We start from the raw sequence: 17599 nt of genomic DNA on the forward strand, positions 1-17599 counted from the left end.
TTCAGGTCGCCGAGAGTTGAAGAATTTTCAACTTTGGGTAAAACGCAGCGCTCATCACTGTCACTTTTTACCCAACTGTCCAATCACAGTGGAGGAGGGGCGGGACTAATACCACACCGACCAACCGCCACATTCGAGATGGTCCTCACTGCAGAACACGAAATCCAGAGGGAGGAGTTGGATCCAGATCCAACTCCTCCCACCTTACATATACCTAAACCCACCCCTAAACCTACCAATCTCCACCCCTTAGATCTGGATCCAACTCCACCCCCTGTATCTCGTGTACTGCAGTGAGGTGCTACTGCCACATTCTGCTTGTACAACGTCAACAGATGACAACAACGAGCATAATAACGGGACAATAGGGCTGGATGATTAATCGAAAAGTAATCGAAACCGAAATTCAGAGCCTATAACCGACGTAATTTTACCAAGTCGGTTATTTCGTTTTTTAAAATCCTATTAATATTTCCGCCCACTGTGTGTTAATGTACTTTCCCCTTAAAACATATTACCGCGTGTAGTCACGTGACTCCGCCCCGTCCAGTCTGCGAAATTGAAGCAACTGAACTCAAACACAGAGTCAACTCAGAATCAGCCGGATCCGCTTGTACCAAAGAAACACGCAGTGTCCGTTGTTTGGACACATTTTGGCTTCAATAAAGACGACACCGAACAAACTCAAGTCAAATGCAAACACTGCAGAAAAACTGTTATAGCGACCAAAGGTAATACCACCAATCTGTTTCAACACTTGGAGCACAATCACATTACCGAATATGAACAGTGCAAACAGTGCATTTGATTCAATTGTTTGAAATATTTAATAAATAAGCATCAATAGCTATCTGTGTGTTTCCTTATTTAAGAATCACAAAGATAGGATTATGCACTCTTTCATTAGAAAAAAATAACCGTGAACATATTTACAGTATAAGCCCAGTGACATATGAGAAAGAAAAAATAAAATAATCGTAATCGAGGTAACTTGTTTGATTAATTGCGATTATGATTTTAGCCAAAATCGTCCAGCCCTACGGGACAACATCATTTAAAACAAGAGCCAGAGAAAATACATTACATTGTATCGACATTTTAATATAGAATCATGAATGTCGGGGCCTAAACCAGTCTTGTTCAGAAATGCACAATTTTAAGGAAATGCAACAACAAATTCAGAACAAAAGTTTTTGTGAGATTAATTAGGAAGTAAGGCATGTGTTTCAGTATAACATTATGATGCAATCCTGAAAGTTTTAGTTTGGTATTATTTTCACAAGTGGAATCAATCTTTCGATTTTTCCCACCGCTGAGCAGCCAGTGCTGGGATATTTGGTCCCTTGTTTACCTTGGTTTTGGAGAAAAAAAGATTTTCTTTCTCTGTGGGAAGCTCTGTTCTTGTTTCAACAACACTCTTCTCAGAGAAGACTCTCAAAGTTGACAATAGTGCTTTTTGTTTTCGCTGAACTGTATGATCTCTGAGCCTGGACTTATTCCATTGTAAATGATAATCTTTTATTTGTTCTTATGCTGAATTTGTATCCTTAATCCGCTATGTAAATAAGGAATCAAGGTTTACTCCTTTTAATTTGGTCACTAACACACCAAATAGACCTCTTTCTCAGAATATGTTTTATTCTCATCTTATTAGTTGTGCTTAATAGGGCATTTATAAGCACTGTTCATAATTTCACACTTATTAGTTGGGCTGTGTCAATAATATCATATCACATGTTTTTTTCTTATAATATTCCACTAATACTTAAAGGGATAGCTTACTCAATGTCATTCCAAACCTTTTACTTTTTTCATCTTTGAAACGCATAATAAAATATTTTTTGATGACAACTGAGTTCCATTATATGGATGAAAAATACTGAGACATTTCTAAAAATATCTTGGAATAATAAGGCCACATTTACACATAGCCGGGTATTTAGAGAAACGAATCCCCCCCCCCTTTTTCAATAATAACATCGTCCACACAACATCGTTTTCAAAAAAGTTGTCATTTACGTCAACCCGCATAAATACGCCATCATAACTATGCCAAAACTATGTGCGGCAGTGTAGGGAGAAGGATAAAGCCATGCAAGCCAATCAGAACTGTAAATATAGGGCGCTCACATGACGTTAAGCATTTTTCTGGCACATAATGTGACGTTTGAGAACCTAAAACCCCGTTTCTTGACACGGCAATACATAACCGCCGTTATCAGAAATATCCACTTTGGCCGGAGTTTTTTAAAATAGTTTTCTGTGATAAAATGGGGTTTTCGTGTAAATGAGAGGCCAAACCACAGGGAAACATCTGCGTCTTCCCTTCGTGTAAACGGGGCCTAAGAAGAATAACTACTGTAACAAATTTAGCTGTTGCTCATTATTAGATGATGTTAGTTAATACAATAACTAAAGTTATTGTTACAGCAATAAGCAATAAAGTTACAGCACAGAAAATATCTAAGGCACAGTCTGTACAGGTGTTCACGATGTTGGTAATTTAAAAAATTATTTATTCATAGTATTGAAAATATTTTTAATGTTCTGTGTATCGCCCAACCCGACTTCTGTTCAGCTTTGTACATGGTAAGAGAAATTATGTGTGAATTCTCTCTCTCTCTCTCTCTCTCTCTCTCTCTCTCTCTCTCTGTGTCTCTCTTACTCTTAATAGATACGTGTATAACACTTTTTTCACAAACAGAAGGACTGAAATGCATTGAGGAGCAATGCGGACTGACCTACACAACACAAAGTAAAGGAATAAAGGTTTCCCCTCCCCTTGACTTTTGACTATCAAATGTCCAAGAATTTACGTAGACTGGTGAAAATCAAAGAAATAGAGGTGTGGCCATTCAAAGATTTGTTTTCTGGTTTGTTTAGGAGCATTGTGTAAGGCTCAGCTTACGTCAGGTGGAGGTTTGTTAAGGGCATGGCTGGGGCTTTGTCACTGGGGTGTCAGTGAACTGCATTTTTCCTTCTTCTTTTTGTGCACTAAGCATTTCTTAACAGGTTCTTTTCATACCACATACGTAAGCTCCTACCCTAGAACAGTTGGAAAAGGTGAAGAGAGGTTGATGGGAGAGGGTGCGGTTTCAGCTCCGTGGAGGCTCTGCTAGAGTGAATGTGACCTTGTGCCTCTCAGCGGCCTGCAGACGATCAGTCTCGATCATCTAATGGAGAACCCTGAGAGAGCAGTTTGTTCTGTGTCTTTATGGCCTTGAACCTGCAGCTTGGCCCAATTCTGTCAGAGGGAGAACCAGGCACAGTTTGTAATTGAGACCCAGATCGGGGGCCCGGGAGATGCAAAAACAATTAAAGCTTGATTCATTTATTTATTTATTTATTTTAGATGTGTGTCGCCAGCTAAGTGAGAAGCTAAATGGCTGATCTTGCTTTCGATATCACAATTGTCAGTAACTGATTTAGAGTTTTACTATTAAAACATGATGTAAATGTAGAGGAAAAACTGTCAAATCAAATAGCACATCTTAGTTATAATAGATAGAGCCACATCATATTCCTAATACAGTTAGAGAGATGTTGAGCTATTATTAGATCTCTAAAAATGTTAAAGGTTATTCCAACCAATTTTCTTTATTCTTTTTTCCAGTAGAATGTCAGAGCTTCTGTTTCCATTCAAAGAAAGTGGATGGACAAAATGTACCAGAAAAGTAGTTCATATACAACAACTGCAAACTTTTGTTTTCAAACTCGACTACATTACAAATTACAAAAGATGCAAGAATCAATGGTGTTTAATGACGTCAAACCCGGCATGATGCTTCTTACCGGTAATTGTCTTTTTTTATTATTGAACACAAGCGTGAATATATTTTAAGAACTCCACCATAGCTCATCAGTTAATTGATAACCTAGGTTTCTTTTTTTGAAAAGGGACACATTAAATTGATCAAAATTGACAAACTCATATTTCAGAGGTGTATAATAAATGTCAAATAAATGTTGTTCTTATGTATTAACCACAAAAATAATAAGCCACACAACTGTTTCACAGAAATGTTTCTTGAACAGAATGATTTCTGTGACACTGAAGACTGGAGTAATGATGCTGAAAATTCAGCTTTGCCATCACAAGAATAAAAGACACTTTAAAACATATCTAAGAAGCAAACAGTTCTTTTAAATTGGGGTAATATTTCGCAATACAAGTTTTTACTTTTTTTTTTTATTATTATTATTATTTTTTATCAAATAAATGCAGCCTCGGTGAGCATAAGAGACTTATTTTAAAAACATAAAAAAATCTTACCGCTCTAACCTTTTTTTAATTACATTTTTTGGGCACCGGTTAGACAAATAAACACTGTGATACCAATTTTTTTTAACATGTAAAATATTTTTACATTGTGCATGAACTTGATTTTGGAATAAATTATAAATCAAACTGCTGTCCCAAAAGTAATGTTCACAATTGCGAATGACAACAGACAATGATAAAGTGTCAGGGTGTTTCGGAGTAGGTATGCATTTTGCATGGTACAAAAATGTACCACGGTACAATACCATCTAGAGCTGTCACTAAGGATTATTTAGGCTAAGTAATCGGTCAGTTTTTTTGACGAATAATCGGTTTAATAAAAAGTTTCAAATAAAGTTTAAAAAGCAAGTAATCATATGGGTTTATTGGCCGACACTCTTAAAATCCACAATGTAATGTATATAATATAAACAGTCATTTTATGTACATTACGTATTATAACAAATGCCTACAGAGGGCGCCAACGGCCTGTTGATTGTTGTTGTTACATATACAGCATGATCAAATTGTTGTTTAATATTGGGCAACAATTATTTAATTCAAATGTCTACTTAATCTTTAATATTTGGCCACTTTACGAAGCTGCAGCCACTGTAATTTCTTGAACAAGAACATGTGGATATTCAAAACATGCAATATAGCACATTTAGAAACATATTGATGTATTCTCCTGTGTTGGCTTATAGGTGTATTAATGATTTATGTTACAAATCCAGTGAAATGGCACACGTTGCATTCCCAGATGAACGTTATAAGCAACACTAACTTGCAGCATATGCAGAAATGGAGTACCGCACTTCACCCAGAAACCCGCAGCGCATAGATTTATTTAACTGAATCGCAGCCTTTGGGATTTCACAATTGCACTATGCTATATTATGATTTTTAAATGGTTTTAATACATCATGCAGCCTTTGAAAATTGTCTAATAATGCGGTTCATGGATTCTCATCTGTGGAATGCACCATTTGCGGTAATTTGCCGGTTAATCGAAGCAATCAAGGACTTTTTGAAAAATGTAGTACTCGAATTAAATCGAGGAATCATGACATCTCTAGGACCATCAATTTGCAAATTGACCCGGATAGCTCAGATAGCATTTATTCATTAGTTTAAAGAGTCTGTTCAGAGAGAGGTGAGAACAAGGGATTGGCTCATCCAGGTTTAAGCTGTTGCCACTCTTGATTATGGGAATCCGCTCAGGCTCAGACTCACTAGATCTTCAGTAAGATACGTTTAGCTTTACGCTGGAACTGCTGAGTGAAAGTGTAGGAAGAATGATGTGTAACACTTCAAGAAGATGCTAAGCTGATGTGTAAGTCGCTGTACGATTCATGCTGGATTTGATGTTTAACATGATACGGACTGTAAAAGGTAGCCCTGATTTTCTATTTCTTTTAAGATCTCTTATGTCGTCTTCTCTTTGTTGTCATTTAGAAGGGCATCACTCTCATTTAGCGGATGCTTTCATCCAAAGCGACTTACAAGGACATCCTTCCTGAGGGGAGCTCTCTTAAAAGGACATTGTCAGAGTGTTTAGATAGAATGGGCTCTGAGCGAATTGTCTGTCTGGTCTCTTTTGCAGCCGTGTCCTGAAATCTAGTCACAGCAAGATTTTGTTTCGATTTGCATGTTGTGCCTTAAAAATGTAAACACCCATCTGGGTGGTTTTGTTCTTTCCACTGTAACCTAGTTTGTTTATAACATAGCACACTAATATAAACTCTCTGAACATTTAACCTTGGGTAGTTCCGAATGACCCAAGAATATATCTACATTTCATTAACTTAACTTCTGTTCATCTACATATCACAAGTTATAGTAAACGTAAATAATTGGTCAAAGGGAAGCTGAAACTTCCTGAAATTAGAAAAAACAAACTGGCAGAGAATGTAGTTTGACCCTGGCCACTATTAAAATGACAATTGTTCATATTTGACAAGTCAAAGCGTGTTGTTTTTCAAGCAATCCATAAATGCTTTAGACTTGTACAACCGTTCAAATTTTGGGGTTGGTAAGATTTCTTTGTTTTTGTAAGTAGTCTCTTCTGCTCACCAAGGGTGCATACATTTGAATATTTAAAAGTATAATGTAAAAATAACAAACATACTGATCCCAATCTTATAAACTAATATTGAACAAGGAATGATGGTGCTGCTGACTTGATTCAGTAACCAGCCAGAACACTTCAGCGGCCAAGTTTTGCATAGGCAAGTGTTGCTCGTGTTCTCATCAGAATATTTGAAAATATATTATATTAATCCTGTCTGTTTGTTGTTTACTGATACTGAATCACCCTTTGTATGTTTGTTTGTGAGTTTGGGTGGCAGATGGTGCTGGAAAAAAAGATTCTGGTTAGTTGACCAGATCAATATGCAGCAAAGCAAATAGGATAGGATGTTGCAAGGATGTTCATAATGCTCTTTGTGAGGCTGAACCTGATGTTCATGACTATCTAGATTTTAATGTCATTCTCTTCCCCTAATGCGCTCCAGTCCATCTGTTGCGCTCCATTATTGCTGTCGGACGATCTTTCTCCAGTCAGACTGAGGCACAGCTGTGGTTTGCTCTAATGGTGCTTTTTGTAGCTGAAAGCCTATGCAATTTGAGAAAGTTTCAGATGATTTTTTACTTCCGTCCTATGCCTGGTTGGTCTGGTCAAAATAGTCCTTGTGTTTTGCGTAGATTTTTTTTTTATGGTTTCCATGCGCAGCTCTGAAGGGGTCAAAGTTTCTGGTCCTGTAATCCTTTTGTACATTGCACTCATGTTTTTTTTTGAGGAGAGATTAGTTTATGATGACATTTTCTCTGTGAGATCACATGGGTTATCAGTTTTAGATGTTAACATCCTCCTCTGTTGATGTTGTGTTTTAATCTGTTTAAAATATTTATTTTTGTTTCGCTTTTTTCAGCTTGCCGAGTATCAACCCCACTGTGAAAATGAGACCATGGTTCCAGTACTGACTTCAAAGAAAGCCAGTGAACTACCTGTGAACGAGGCTGCCTGTACACTGCAGGTACAGTATATTCATGTCACACATTATTTTCATGATCTTTTCTTAAAAAGGGACTAAATGTATTACACTGTTCATTTGTTTTTAACTATTTGCATTTAGATATTTAATTTATTGACATCTCTAATAGCTGCACAAGTTAACAAAAAGCAACTCCCTGCAATTATGCTATTCATATAACATTATTTAATTATATAATTATCAGACAAAATGTCATTTTGCTACAGAATTGTTGAATTCTTTGTTTTGACTTGAGTCATTCAAGGTTGTTGATTACGAAATAGACTATAAAAAAGGGTTTGTTGACCATAGTACAGTTGCATATCTCTTCCATGCCACATTTTGAACTATTATTGTTGGTTTGGACTGTTTCTATGCAATTTATTCAAATGCCCAAGTAGGACTGGGCGATAAAACGGTATCGGTAACGATATATAAAAATGTTCGATATAGCGAGCGCTCTATTTTCATTAAAATGCACACACATCGCCCGTAGATCTTAGGGGCCGTTTACATATCGCGTCTAACATAGCGCGGATGTGCCGCTTTCTCCTCATTTCCAAAGGCTTGCGCAACCATGAACTGCGCTCTCCACATCATGTTGAATGAACGTTCAGTGAGTGTTTCAACTTGTGAAAGACGTCAATAAAACCGCTTGTAAACAAAGTCACGAAATGTTACATTTAGCTCAGAAAAGTAATTTAATAGCCATACACTCGTTAGTCAGCTAGATAATGAACTCTAGAGAGTAGCATTTTGCTAATATTATATGCACTGTATACACATACATTGTATTTTATACTTAACCTGTTCTACAATATTTAATGTATGTTTGAATAGATCTGTCATGTTTTTATGACAGCCACTATTTAAATGTTTATATTTCAAAAAAAAAGTAGAAACATAATCGTCATTTAAGTTATTATTATAAAAACGTATATTACATTTTGTGTAATTTAAATGTAGGTAGCCTGTACAAATCAGATAATTTTAAGAGATGATACATTTAAAATATTTTTTTAATAAAATTTGTCATGTACTGTACCTGATATTTACTTTAATGAATCAATATTCAATTGAATTTAATGGAGAATCGGAATTGGATCAAATCGTAAGCTTGTGAATTGAATCGTGAAATCTTTGCCAATACCCAGCCCTAGTAAAATTAATCTGCAACTCTTTCTAGACCCTTCAAATTTAAAAGTAAATTTTGGTCACAAATGGGACCAGTGGGATATGGGATAGTCCGTCATTATTGCAAAATCAGGATAACAATGTGAAGTAGTTATTTTACTAATAAATAAATATTTGACTGCAGAATGCCACAATTGACCAATTATAATCAGGCATTCCAGAAAACAATTTCTAGGAACTAAATTGAGTGTTGACTTTAAGTCAATATTCTTTGTTGTTCTTGGATCAGCACTGCCATCTGATTTTAATGCCAGGGTCAGGGGTAGGACTATGATTGTTTGATAGGAATTATGTTTCAGGATCTTGATCCTGGATCATGTTCTACTTGTTTAAATCTTTAAACTTTGAGTGTATAGCAACAACCTATAGAAACAGCAGCAGCGAAAGCCCAATTGAATTTCGTTATGCAGTCAAACATGCACCAAAAGCACAGACTGAATGCCTTGACACTGAGGAATTCAAAGCCCATCCCTGCGGATATCACACAGTGTCCCTTAATGAATCACGCCAGGAAGATTAGAGAGTGCTGGGATGCTCTTGCAGCCTCAGCGTGGATGATAGAGCTTGTAGTGCCATGTCCATCACCACACTGACATGACCATCTGCTCATCTTCTGAGTCTTTTGAAGACCACTGTCATCAACATTCAATTGACACAGTCTCTAGGAAGCACTTAAGCCATGAATAGTAGGCCTTGGTTATTACTATTTCAATAGAAAATAAAACAGAACTTGTTTTTCCATTTGTGTGCCATCAGAAGTTTGTTGTAAAATAATACAAAGCGGTCAGATTTGGTTGATCTCAGCAATATTTTGACTCCCATTCCTAATATTGCCCAGACAGCAGGTCTTTAGGTGCAGGGATCTAGCTTTTTATGCTCTCTCGTGTTCACGATGCAGTGCTCCGGTCTCAAGATCTTTCTCCACACAGGGAGCAGAGATGCATTGTGGGTGACTGCTGTCTAACAAGAGACTTACTAAAGCTCAAGTTCCAGGACACTGGCTTTATTAGTTGTTTCCATGGCTCCAGCATTCTTACTTGTTAGTGGTTAATGTCAGTTGTCATGGTTACACATCTGATGAGTGTTATTTTGGGAAGGCTGCATTTTTCTGACTTAATTCCCTCCCTCTCTCCCTCTGTTAGGCTGACCTGCAGTTCGGTCTCACCCAGGAGGAGGTTTCACGGCGTCGCGTCTACCATGGCTGGAACGAGTTTGACATCAGCGAAGATGAACCACTCTGGAAAAAATATATATCTCAGGTTGGGTGGCTAAAAAAATAAATAAATAAAAATCCTTAACTTGCTAATATGATACCAAAACTAACACAATAACACAGTCCTTTAAGTTACATTTTAATAGAAATATTATCTAATTAATTTAAAACAATTATTTATAAACTCTTTACTTGAATAATTAATGCGTACAGAGTCAACATTAAAATTACAAAAAAAATTATAAATTAATAGCAATAAAATAAAAACAATTATGATTGAATGAGGAAATGGCTCAAAAGCAAGATAAGAATTATTTGCTTGTGAATCAGCAAGACTGTAATGTTATCTTGTTGAGTTCAGACTGTAAATATGACTTCCTTTGCTGTGGGGTTGTAGACAGAATCATAAAAATTATATATTTTTTCCCAGCCCGCACTTTTATTGGCCCACACTGTGTAAAAAAAAAAAAATGTCACTGTGAATTTTTGCACCCTGTTTGAAGGGCTCCATAAGCATTGTTTCTATTTGAAGTCTTGCAACAAACAATAACACTATTGTGAATATGCCTTAAAGCTGTAAAACGACCCGGTTCATCCAGTTCTTTCTTCAGATATAGAGATGACAAGTCGCTGTCCTCTGTAAAAAAAAGATTTCAGTCCACTCTGGTCAGGAGGTTTGTGCTGATTGGCTAAATATAGCATTATAACTGGGAGGAATTGTATTTTTTTCCCACAGTCACCCGGGCCTTCTTCAGAGCTGGCACACTTTGTCGCCTTCATCCTTTTTGGCTTTCCCTGCAGTGCGATATTTTACACCCTCATTTCTTTAAAATGGCAAAGCATGTGTACATTTCTAACTGGAAAACTTGTAGCACAAATATGTCATGTCACGACTGTCAAGTGCGACATGTGGTTCATGCTGATAATTGTTGCGTGAAAATGTATTGGCCTTTATTTCTCATTACCGTTAATCTTTTTACTTCTTAATTACAAAGGTGGCTTCTTGTCTTATTTAACACCTGTGATCACACAAATTTTCTGAAGACGCCAAAGCTCAGTTTCACCTTTGTCTTACCTCTGCTTTTCACAGTAAAAAATGCTTGTTTTTTTGGGCGAGTAAAAGCGTCTGAGTCTGTGAACAAAGCTGTCTGAGGTATCACTTGCGTCTCAGAGAGTCGCTTTAAGAGCAACAAGCTGTCATGCCTTTAATCTGTCACTTCACATTCGCTTTTTGCTTTGGGATGTGCCGACCTCCCTCGGTCTCTCTCTTTTGTTTCCCCCCCTCTCCCTCTTCTAGGCACCCTCCCCGTTTACTGCACCATGCTTCACGGACCAGAACGTATCAGACAGGGTTTTTTGTTTGTCAGGCGCGACCACCAGCACTGCTTTAAAATAATCTCCCATACTTCTTTCTTTTCCCTTCTGATTTATTCAAATTCTCAATGGTATTTTTATCACAGCGCCACCAGCCCTAAGCTTAAAAACACGCCGTAAATCCTGATGTGTCACGGTAGACGTGAGAGAACGCCAAAGGACTTTCAACAGACAGCAAAGTCAAACCCAGTTTGTTTTGCTTTCCCGTGTGTAATCTGCCTGTTACTGTGTGGCCGTGGTGTGGTTTTAAAAAGTCTGCTGTATTGCTCGCTCAAAAGAAATGATGAGCTCATCTTGCGTGATGCTGTTAATTGCCGGTTATGCAGACGCGACGATCCGCAGGTGTCAGATCCTGACATAGATTAAAGCTGCATTCTCTGTATGTGGCCAATCAAAGAAAGCAACCCACACTCCCATCATTTTAATCTTCACTTTCTAGAGCTTTACCAGCATGTCATTAGTCATTTCTGGTGCCGTTGGTTATCAGGTGACCTTGGGGGTTTTGAAATAAACCAAATAACATACATTTCCTGTCTAAGAAGTGTCAATCCACTGCAAGCATTGCATCAGACTAAAATGCACTTTTGAGCTGTTTTAAAGGGATAGTTCACTTTGAAATTAAATTTTGGTATGTTGTAGCTTACCTCAAGGGCATCCAAGATGTAGGTGTCTTTTTTTCCGCAGTAGTTTCAATTTTTATATTTTTAGGTCAAACCGTTCTTGTGTGTCAGTCATATAATGCAGGTCGATGGTCACTGTCTCAAAGAGCATGCACAGAGTCCAAATTAAAACAATTCCCCATCGTCCAAATTAAACAATTCCCCATCGTAAGTACACATTGATGGCCTAAGACACGAAACGAGCGGTTTGTGTGAGAAAACGAACAGTATTTATATCGTTTTTACCTCTTGTACACAGCCACGTCCAAGTGATCTGAGAGCGCGGGCGGGTATAGATATATTCACTAGATGTCGCCTTGGCTACGGTTTCGTTCCAATGAACTGCAGTAGCCAATGCGACTTCTATTGTATATATCTATACCCGCCCGCGCTCTCAGATCACTTGGACGTGGCTGTGTACAAGAGGTAAAAACGATATAAATACTGTTCGTTTTCTCACACAAACCGCTCGTTTCGTGTCTAGTTTCAAAGTGAACTATCCCTTTAAATTAAATTCATTTGCGCTGACATATCTTAAAGTCCCCCTGTGGCGAAAATGTCTTTGTGGTTTTTAAGACAAACCATGTACAAAATCATAAGTCAACACCATTGCTGAGTATTTTCTCTTTAAACGGCTGTGAAAAAAAAAAGTCTCAAAAATGCGCTTTGGAAACGCTGGTGTTTCTGATGTCACAAACTACCTTGTAACCAATCACACAACATGTGATCGTCAGCGAGTGGATCTCTGAGCTGATGTCAATGAGTGGAGGCGGGGCTTATTTGCATATTCATAGAACCGCATATACTCAAATAAAAGCTATTTTAAGGCATGAAGATTTTTTTTCCAAGGAAAACATGTTTAAATATGTCATTTTGGTGATCAAATATGAGTTTTAAGGGATAAAATTATTGACTACAGGGGGACTTTAAAACATGTCACTGCCATTGTTTTGTCTCAACTCTCAAGATGCACACCAGTAATGTTTTTTTCTAAGGCATGTTTATAAAAGCTACTTAAATGTCCTAATTGAACGAAGGCCTAATCCTGGCTTAGTCTAAGCCCTGTCTCTGAAACCAGGCCTTTCTTTTCAGTAGACTATAAAACTGGTGTTTGTAGAACGAGAACTAATATATTTCTATACCCTGTCTATCATTTGTTTTTTGCATGACACATGTCTCTCCTAGGGCTGGGTGATGCAGATAAAAAAATATGCAAATCATTTTCAGCTTTCTGATAATAATCAGTACATCTTAATTTGTATTTGCTCAGTAAATTTCTATTTAAACAACAAAGTTTCCACATAATTATTCAGTAGTGGCTAAAAGTGATGTCTGGAGGGGATATATTTGTTTTTAATAACCCTAAAAGTTTTTTTAAACCAGCTAAATATGAGGAAAATATTTAATATTTGTAATATTTTAAATATGAGAGAAGAACAAAACACAACGTGGTTAAAGTATTTATTTGACAAAATTATTTTTATAATGTATTTATAAAATTTATAAATATATATTTTAAAAGTCTGTCAACAGGTTTTATTTTACTAGGCAAAAAGCATACATTGACTAAAATCAGTTATTAATGTTTCGTTGGTTCTCTCTTTTTTTGCTTGTGTTCATAATTTCTTCGTATGACAGCTTGGCCAAAAATTATGTCCGCACTATTTGGTATGTTCATTACACTATAACAAATAAAATGATTGACAAATGTTGTAAAATTTTTTGAATACATGGATATTTAAATTTTACCACTACCACTATTGCAAATCTGGGATTCAAAATTTAATTGAAAGAGATTTCACATTTAAATTAGCAAATGATGAATTTTAACTTTTTTTAGTCAAGTCAAGTTTATTTATATAGCGCTTTTCACAATACAGATTGTATCAAAGCAGCTTCGCAGTATTAGATTAAAATAATACATCAATGTTTGTTTCTAGTGGAAAACGTCCACGGTTGGTAATGCTGATCAATAGTATTGTTGATCCCAAACACTAAAACATTTTTTAATATTTTTTTAGTGATAACTCAAACAAATAATGAAATCATTGATTCACTGAAATGTACATTTCAAAATAAGTAATTTACGTCAACCAATAGAAATACCCAACTCTTTTGGGATTTTTCCTACTAAACTAACTTATTTTACAGCATAGAAAATTTGTCTGAGCACTGTAGACCAATACTGCAAATCGTGTCGGGCTGTGGTCTCTTGCTGTCTGTAAAGACGCATGCGTATGTACCTGTGATATCTGAAAAAGCAGACTATATAACAAAGAGGTTGATATTTCTTGCTGTCATGTATAGCTTACATTGATTATTGTACTTCAAACCCAGAGGCAGATAAACTCAGACCTTCACCTTGAGATGTGGGATTCAATGAATTCTGAAAAGCATTGCGCACCCATGCTGTCTGATTTTTCTGATTTTTTTCTCTCTTTCTTTTGGTCTCCAGTTTAAAGACCCACTCATCCTGTTGCTGCTGGCGTCCGCTGTCATCAGCGTGTTGATGCATCAGTTTGACGATGCCGTCAGTATCACCGTGGTAAGTTCCTGTTCGCTCCCCTCTGTCAGACTTTTGATTTCCTTGAAGTACTTGATCAGTTTATTAACACTCTTGTGTCATTCTTTTTGCAGGCCATTATTATCGTTGTTACAGTTGCCTTTGTACAGGTAAATCCAACATACACTGATGCCATTACCTGAAGCTATTGACCTGAGAGCGTATGCAAATGTCAGAATACTTTTGAGATACTTTGGAAAAACTCGAAGTCTATAAAAAGAGGTGTATGTGAGAGTGTAAGTGTGGTGGACATTTACTGTCAGCTCTGTTCTGCTTCATTTCAGGAATACCGCTCAGAAAAATCGCTGGAGGAACTAGGGAAACTTGTGCCTCCAGAATGCCATTGGTGAGCATTATCTACAGAATTCAAAAAGTGCTTTACCTTCCACAGCTTTAAAGGGATACTCCACTTTAAAATGAAAATTCTGTCATCATATACTCACCCTCATGTTGTTTCAAACCTGTCGGAATTTCTTTCTTCTGCTGAACAGAAAGGAAGATATTTAGAAGAATGTCAGTAACCAGACAGTTTCTGGTCTCATTGACTTCCATAGAAGGAAAAAAATATACTATGGAAGTCAATGAGACCAGAAACTGTTAGGTTACTGATATTCTTCTAAATATCTTCCTTTCTGTTCAGCAGAAGAAAGAAATTCATGGAGTATCCCTTTAATAGAGTATATGTCAAAAATAAGTGGCTATTAGAATTGGCTCAGGTTTAACAAATAAATTACACCAAATCAATCCTGCTTTTGGGAAAGTATTTACACTACTGTTCCATTGTTTTGAAGTAAGTCTCTTATGCTCACCAAAGCTGCATTTATTTGCTCAAAAATACAGTAAAACTGTAATATTGTGAAATAGTATATCAATTTAAAATTTGTGCTGGCAAAGCTGAATATTCATCAGCCATTATTCCAGTCATCAATGTCACATGATCCTTTAGAAATCATTCTAATATGCTGGTTTGGTGATATTTCTTATTATCATTGTTGAAAACAATTGTGCTTCTTAATTTTTCCTGCTTCCTTAAAAAATATTTTTGAGGAAGCAGTGGTACGCCTTTTTTCAGGATCCAAATAGAAAGTTAAAAAGAACAGCATTTATTTGAAATGGAGATCTTTAAAAATCCTTTGTTAAATTTTTATTGTCCATTTTGATCATTTTGCATCCTCATTGAGTAATAGTAATAATTTCTTTAAAAAAAGTTTGATCTCTAACTTTTGAACGGTAGTGTGTTTCATTTGAATAATTTCTGGAACAAAAGTCTTTTACTTTTGATGATGATTAGTAAACGCATACATTAGTCACACATTTTTACTATCAGATGACGATCCACCAAACGTGCCTCATACCAGGGTACGCGCTGTGAAACATATTTTATTGGACTGTGATATTTAAAATCTTCTAAGAACACAGTTTTTCATTCTACTGAAATCCTCAGTTCTTTTTTAAAATAAATCTTAAACATCTTATGTAGGTTTTTAGTTGTTTTATCTATTGTTATCCTGGATTTTACCTTAAAAATAGACTTAAAAAAATAAGCTTCTTTCTTTAACTTTTCTTTTTACTATTTGATATGTGAGGGTTATCTGTGGGTAAGGTCTTGATGTCTTAGGTGTATTTTCCAGAGCTTTACACCCACCAAATGTGGGATAAAAAGACAGCCTTTCAGACAACATATGGAGAGTTAGAACGGGAGGTGTAATTTCCATTTCAAACACACAGAGTCTCATATTTGCACTTCAAAACTGGTCCCTTCCACAGTCTTGAGCTCTGTTCTCAAACACCTGTAGAACAGCACTCAGCGCGCACCACAATGTGTTATCCTCCTTTTCTCTGCCACTCTGATTCTGGCAACAAGCATTTTTTTTATTGCCAAGACTATTGGAACTACATTCACAAAAGTATATGACCTCCATCTTGTCCGCAGGGCACAAATCTCAAGGTCTCTCCACACGACTGCAGTGGCCTAATTTCAAACCGTTCAACGCTCAATCCCTCTGATGCCCTCTCTTATTTCTCTTTCCAACTCATCTCCTCTCTCCTTGTACTCCAGTGTTCGAGAAGGACGTCTGGAGCATCTTCTGGCTCGAGAGCTTGTACCTGGAGACACCGTCTGTCTATCAGTCGGAGAGAGAGTCCCAGCTGACCTGCGTCTTTTCGAGGTGTGAAATGAATATATATATATCCTTGTCTCTTTCTCCTCTTCCATGTGTCTCTTTTATGCACGATATTCCATTATGAATTATAATTTGGTCATATTCTGATTATGTAAACTCCAATTATTTTATTATTGCCATAAACAGATTAAGCCAATACTACAGTTTCTAGAGACATTTAATTCAGAATATTCACTGTAACAGAATGTCCAAACAAAGTTACTTTTGTGTTATATAAAATGATGGCTTATCCAGAATTGGACTTAATAGGAAAGTGATGCATATGTAAACTATTACTGTTACACTGTTGCAGTCAAACACATGCCAGACAAATATGTGTTTTGCGTCTTTCTGAATTGCACATTCCAATGGCAGTTAGTGGTGGAAATTCTTGTGCTTGAAATAGCAGCAATGTTCTAACGGCCTGTTAGTGAAGCTGAACCTTCCCTGCCCTGCAGGCGTTGGATCTGACAGTTGATGAGTCCAGTTTGACAGGAGAGACCACACCCTGCACCAAGACCTCTGCCCATCAGCCGTCTGCCACCAATGGCGATATCACGTCCCGCAGTAACATTGCCTTCATGGGTACGCTGGTGCGCTGTGGGAAAGCCAAGGTACAGTTACATCTAGACCTGAACTGAATCTACCCCTCCATAGAGGTCCTCAAAGAACTCATAATTCAAGCTGCCTTCATTCATAAAATTATACATATCCCCCACTGCTTGCATGTTTTTGTTTTTCTTCAGTATAATTGCATTTTGAAAGAGTAAATGTTTCAATAAGGTAAAATTTTGCTGGTGCACTGTGGGAAGGCTAAGGTACTGTTACATCTTTGTAATTGCTATTTGATGCATCGGACCACAAGGTACAGCACCTGTCAAAAGTTTGAAAATAATAATAATAATAATTTAAAAAAAAAATGCAGGAAATCAGCATATTAGAATGATTGACACTGAAGACTGGAGTAATGATGCTGAAAATTCAGCTTTGTCATCACAGGAATAAATTAAATTTTTAAAATAGAAAACAATTATTTTAAATTGTAATGATATTTTACAATATTACTGTTTTTACTGTATTTTTGGTTAAATAAATGCAGCCTTCTTTCAAAAACATTATTTCCAAAACTTTTGACAAG

General features: G+C 36.6%; 1 protein-coding gene and 1 long non-coding RNA gene across 3 annotated transcripts in view; one reads left to right on the forward strand and one right to left on the reverse strand.

The window, feature by feature from the left end:
* The window catches only part of atp2c1 (ATPase secretory pathway Ca2+ transporting 1), a 35963-nt gene that overhangs the window by 2928 nt on the left and 15436 nt on the right, over window positions 1-17599 (forward strand). The window contains exons 1-8 of one of the 2 annotated variants that reach the window (XM_082148959.1): window positions 2747-2769; window positions 7195-7299; window positions 9633-9749; window positions 14192-14281; window positions 14374-14409; window positions 14584-14645; window positions 16359-16467; window positions 16920-17075. In XM_082148959.1, coding sequence (XP_082005085.1) covers window positions 7231-7299; window positions 9633-9749; window positions 14192-14281; window positions 14374-14409; window positions 14584-14645; window positions 16359-16467; window positions 16920-17075 — 639 coding nt within the window. In that variant the 5' untranslated portion in view covers window positions 2747-2769; window positions 7195-7230. Of the gene's footprint in view, window positions 1-2746; window positions 2770-7194; window positions 7300-9632; window positions 9750-14191; window positions 14282-14373; window positions 14410-14583; window positions 14646-16358; window positions 16468-16919; window positions 17076-17599 lie in introns of those variants that run through there. The other variant, XM_082148960.1, reaches the window with a different exon arrangement.
* On the reverse strand, window positions 1301-2590 carry LOC309483267. The gene is made up of 2 exons (XR_014200529.1): window positions 2414-2590; window positions 1301-2231 (listed from the first exon to the last, which is right to left on the reverse strand). It is a non-coding gene; the product is annotated as an uncharacterized lncRNA (long non-coding RNA).

This window comes from Leuciscus leuciscus, assembly GCF_965113295.1.
Source record: "Leuciscus leuciscus genome assembly, chromosome: 20".
NCBI classification, from domain to species: Eukaryota; Metazoa; Chordata; class Actinopteri; order Cypriniformes; family Leuciscidae; genus Leuciscus; species Leuciscus leuciscus.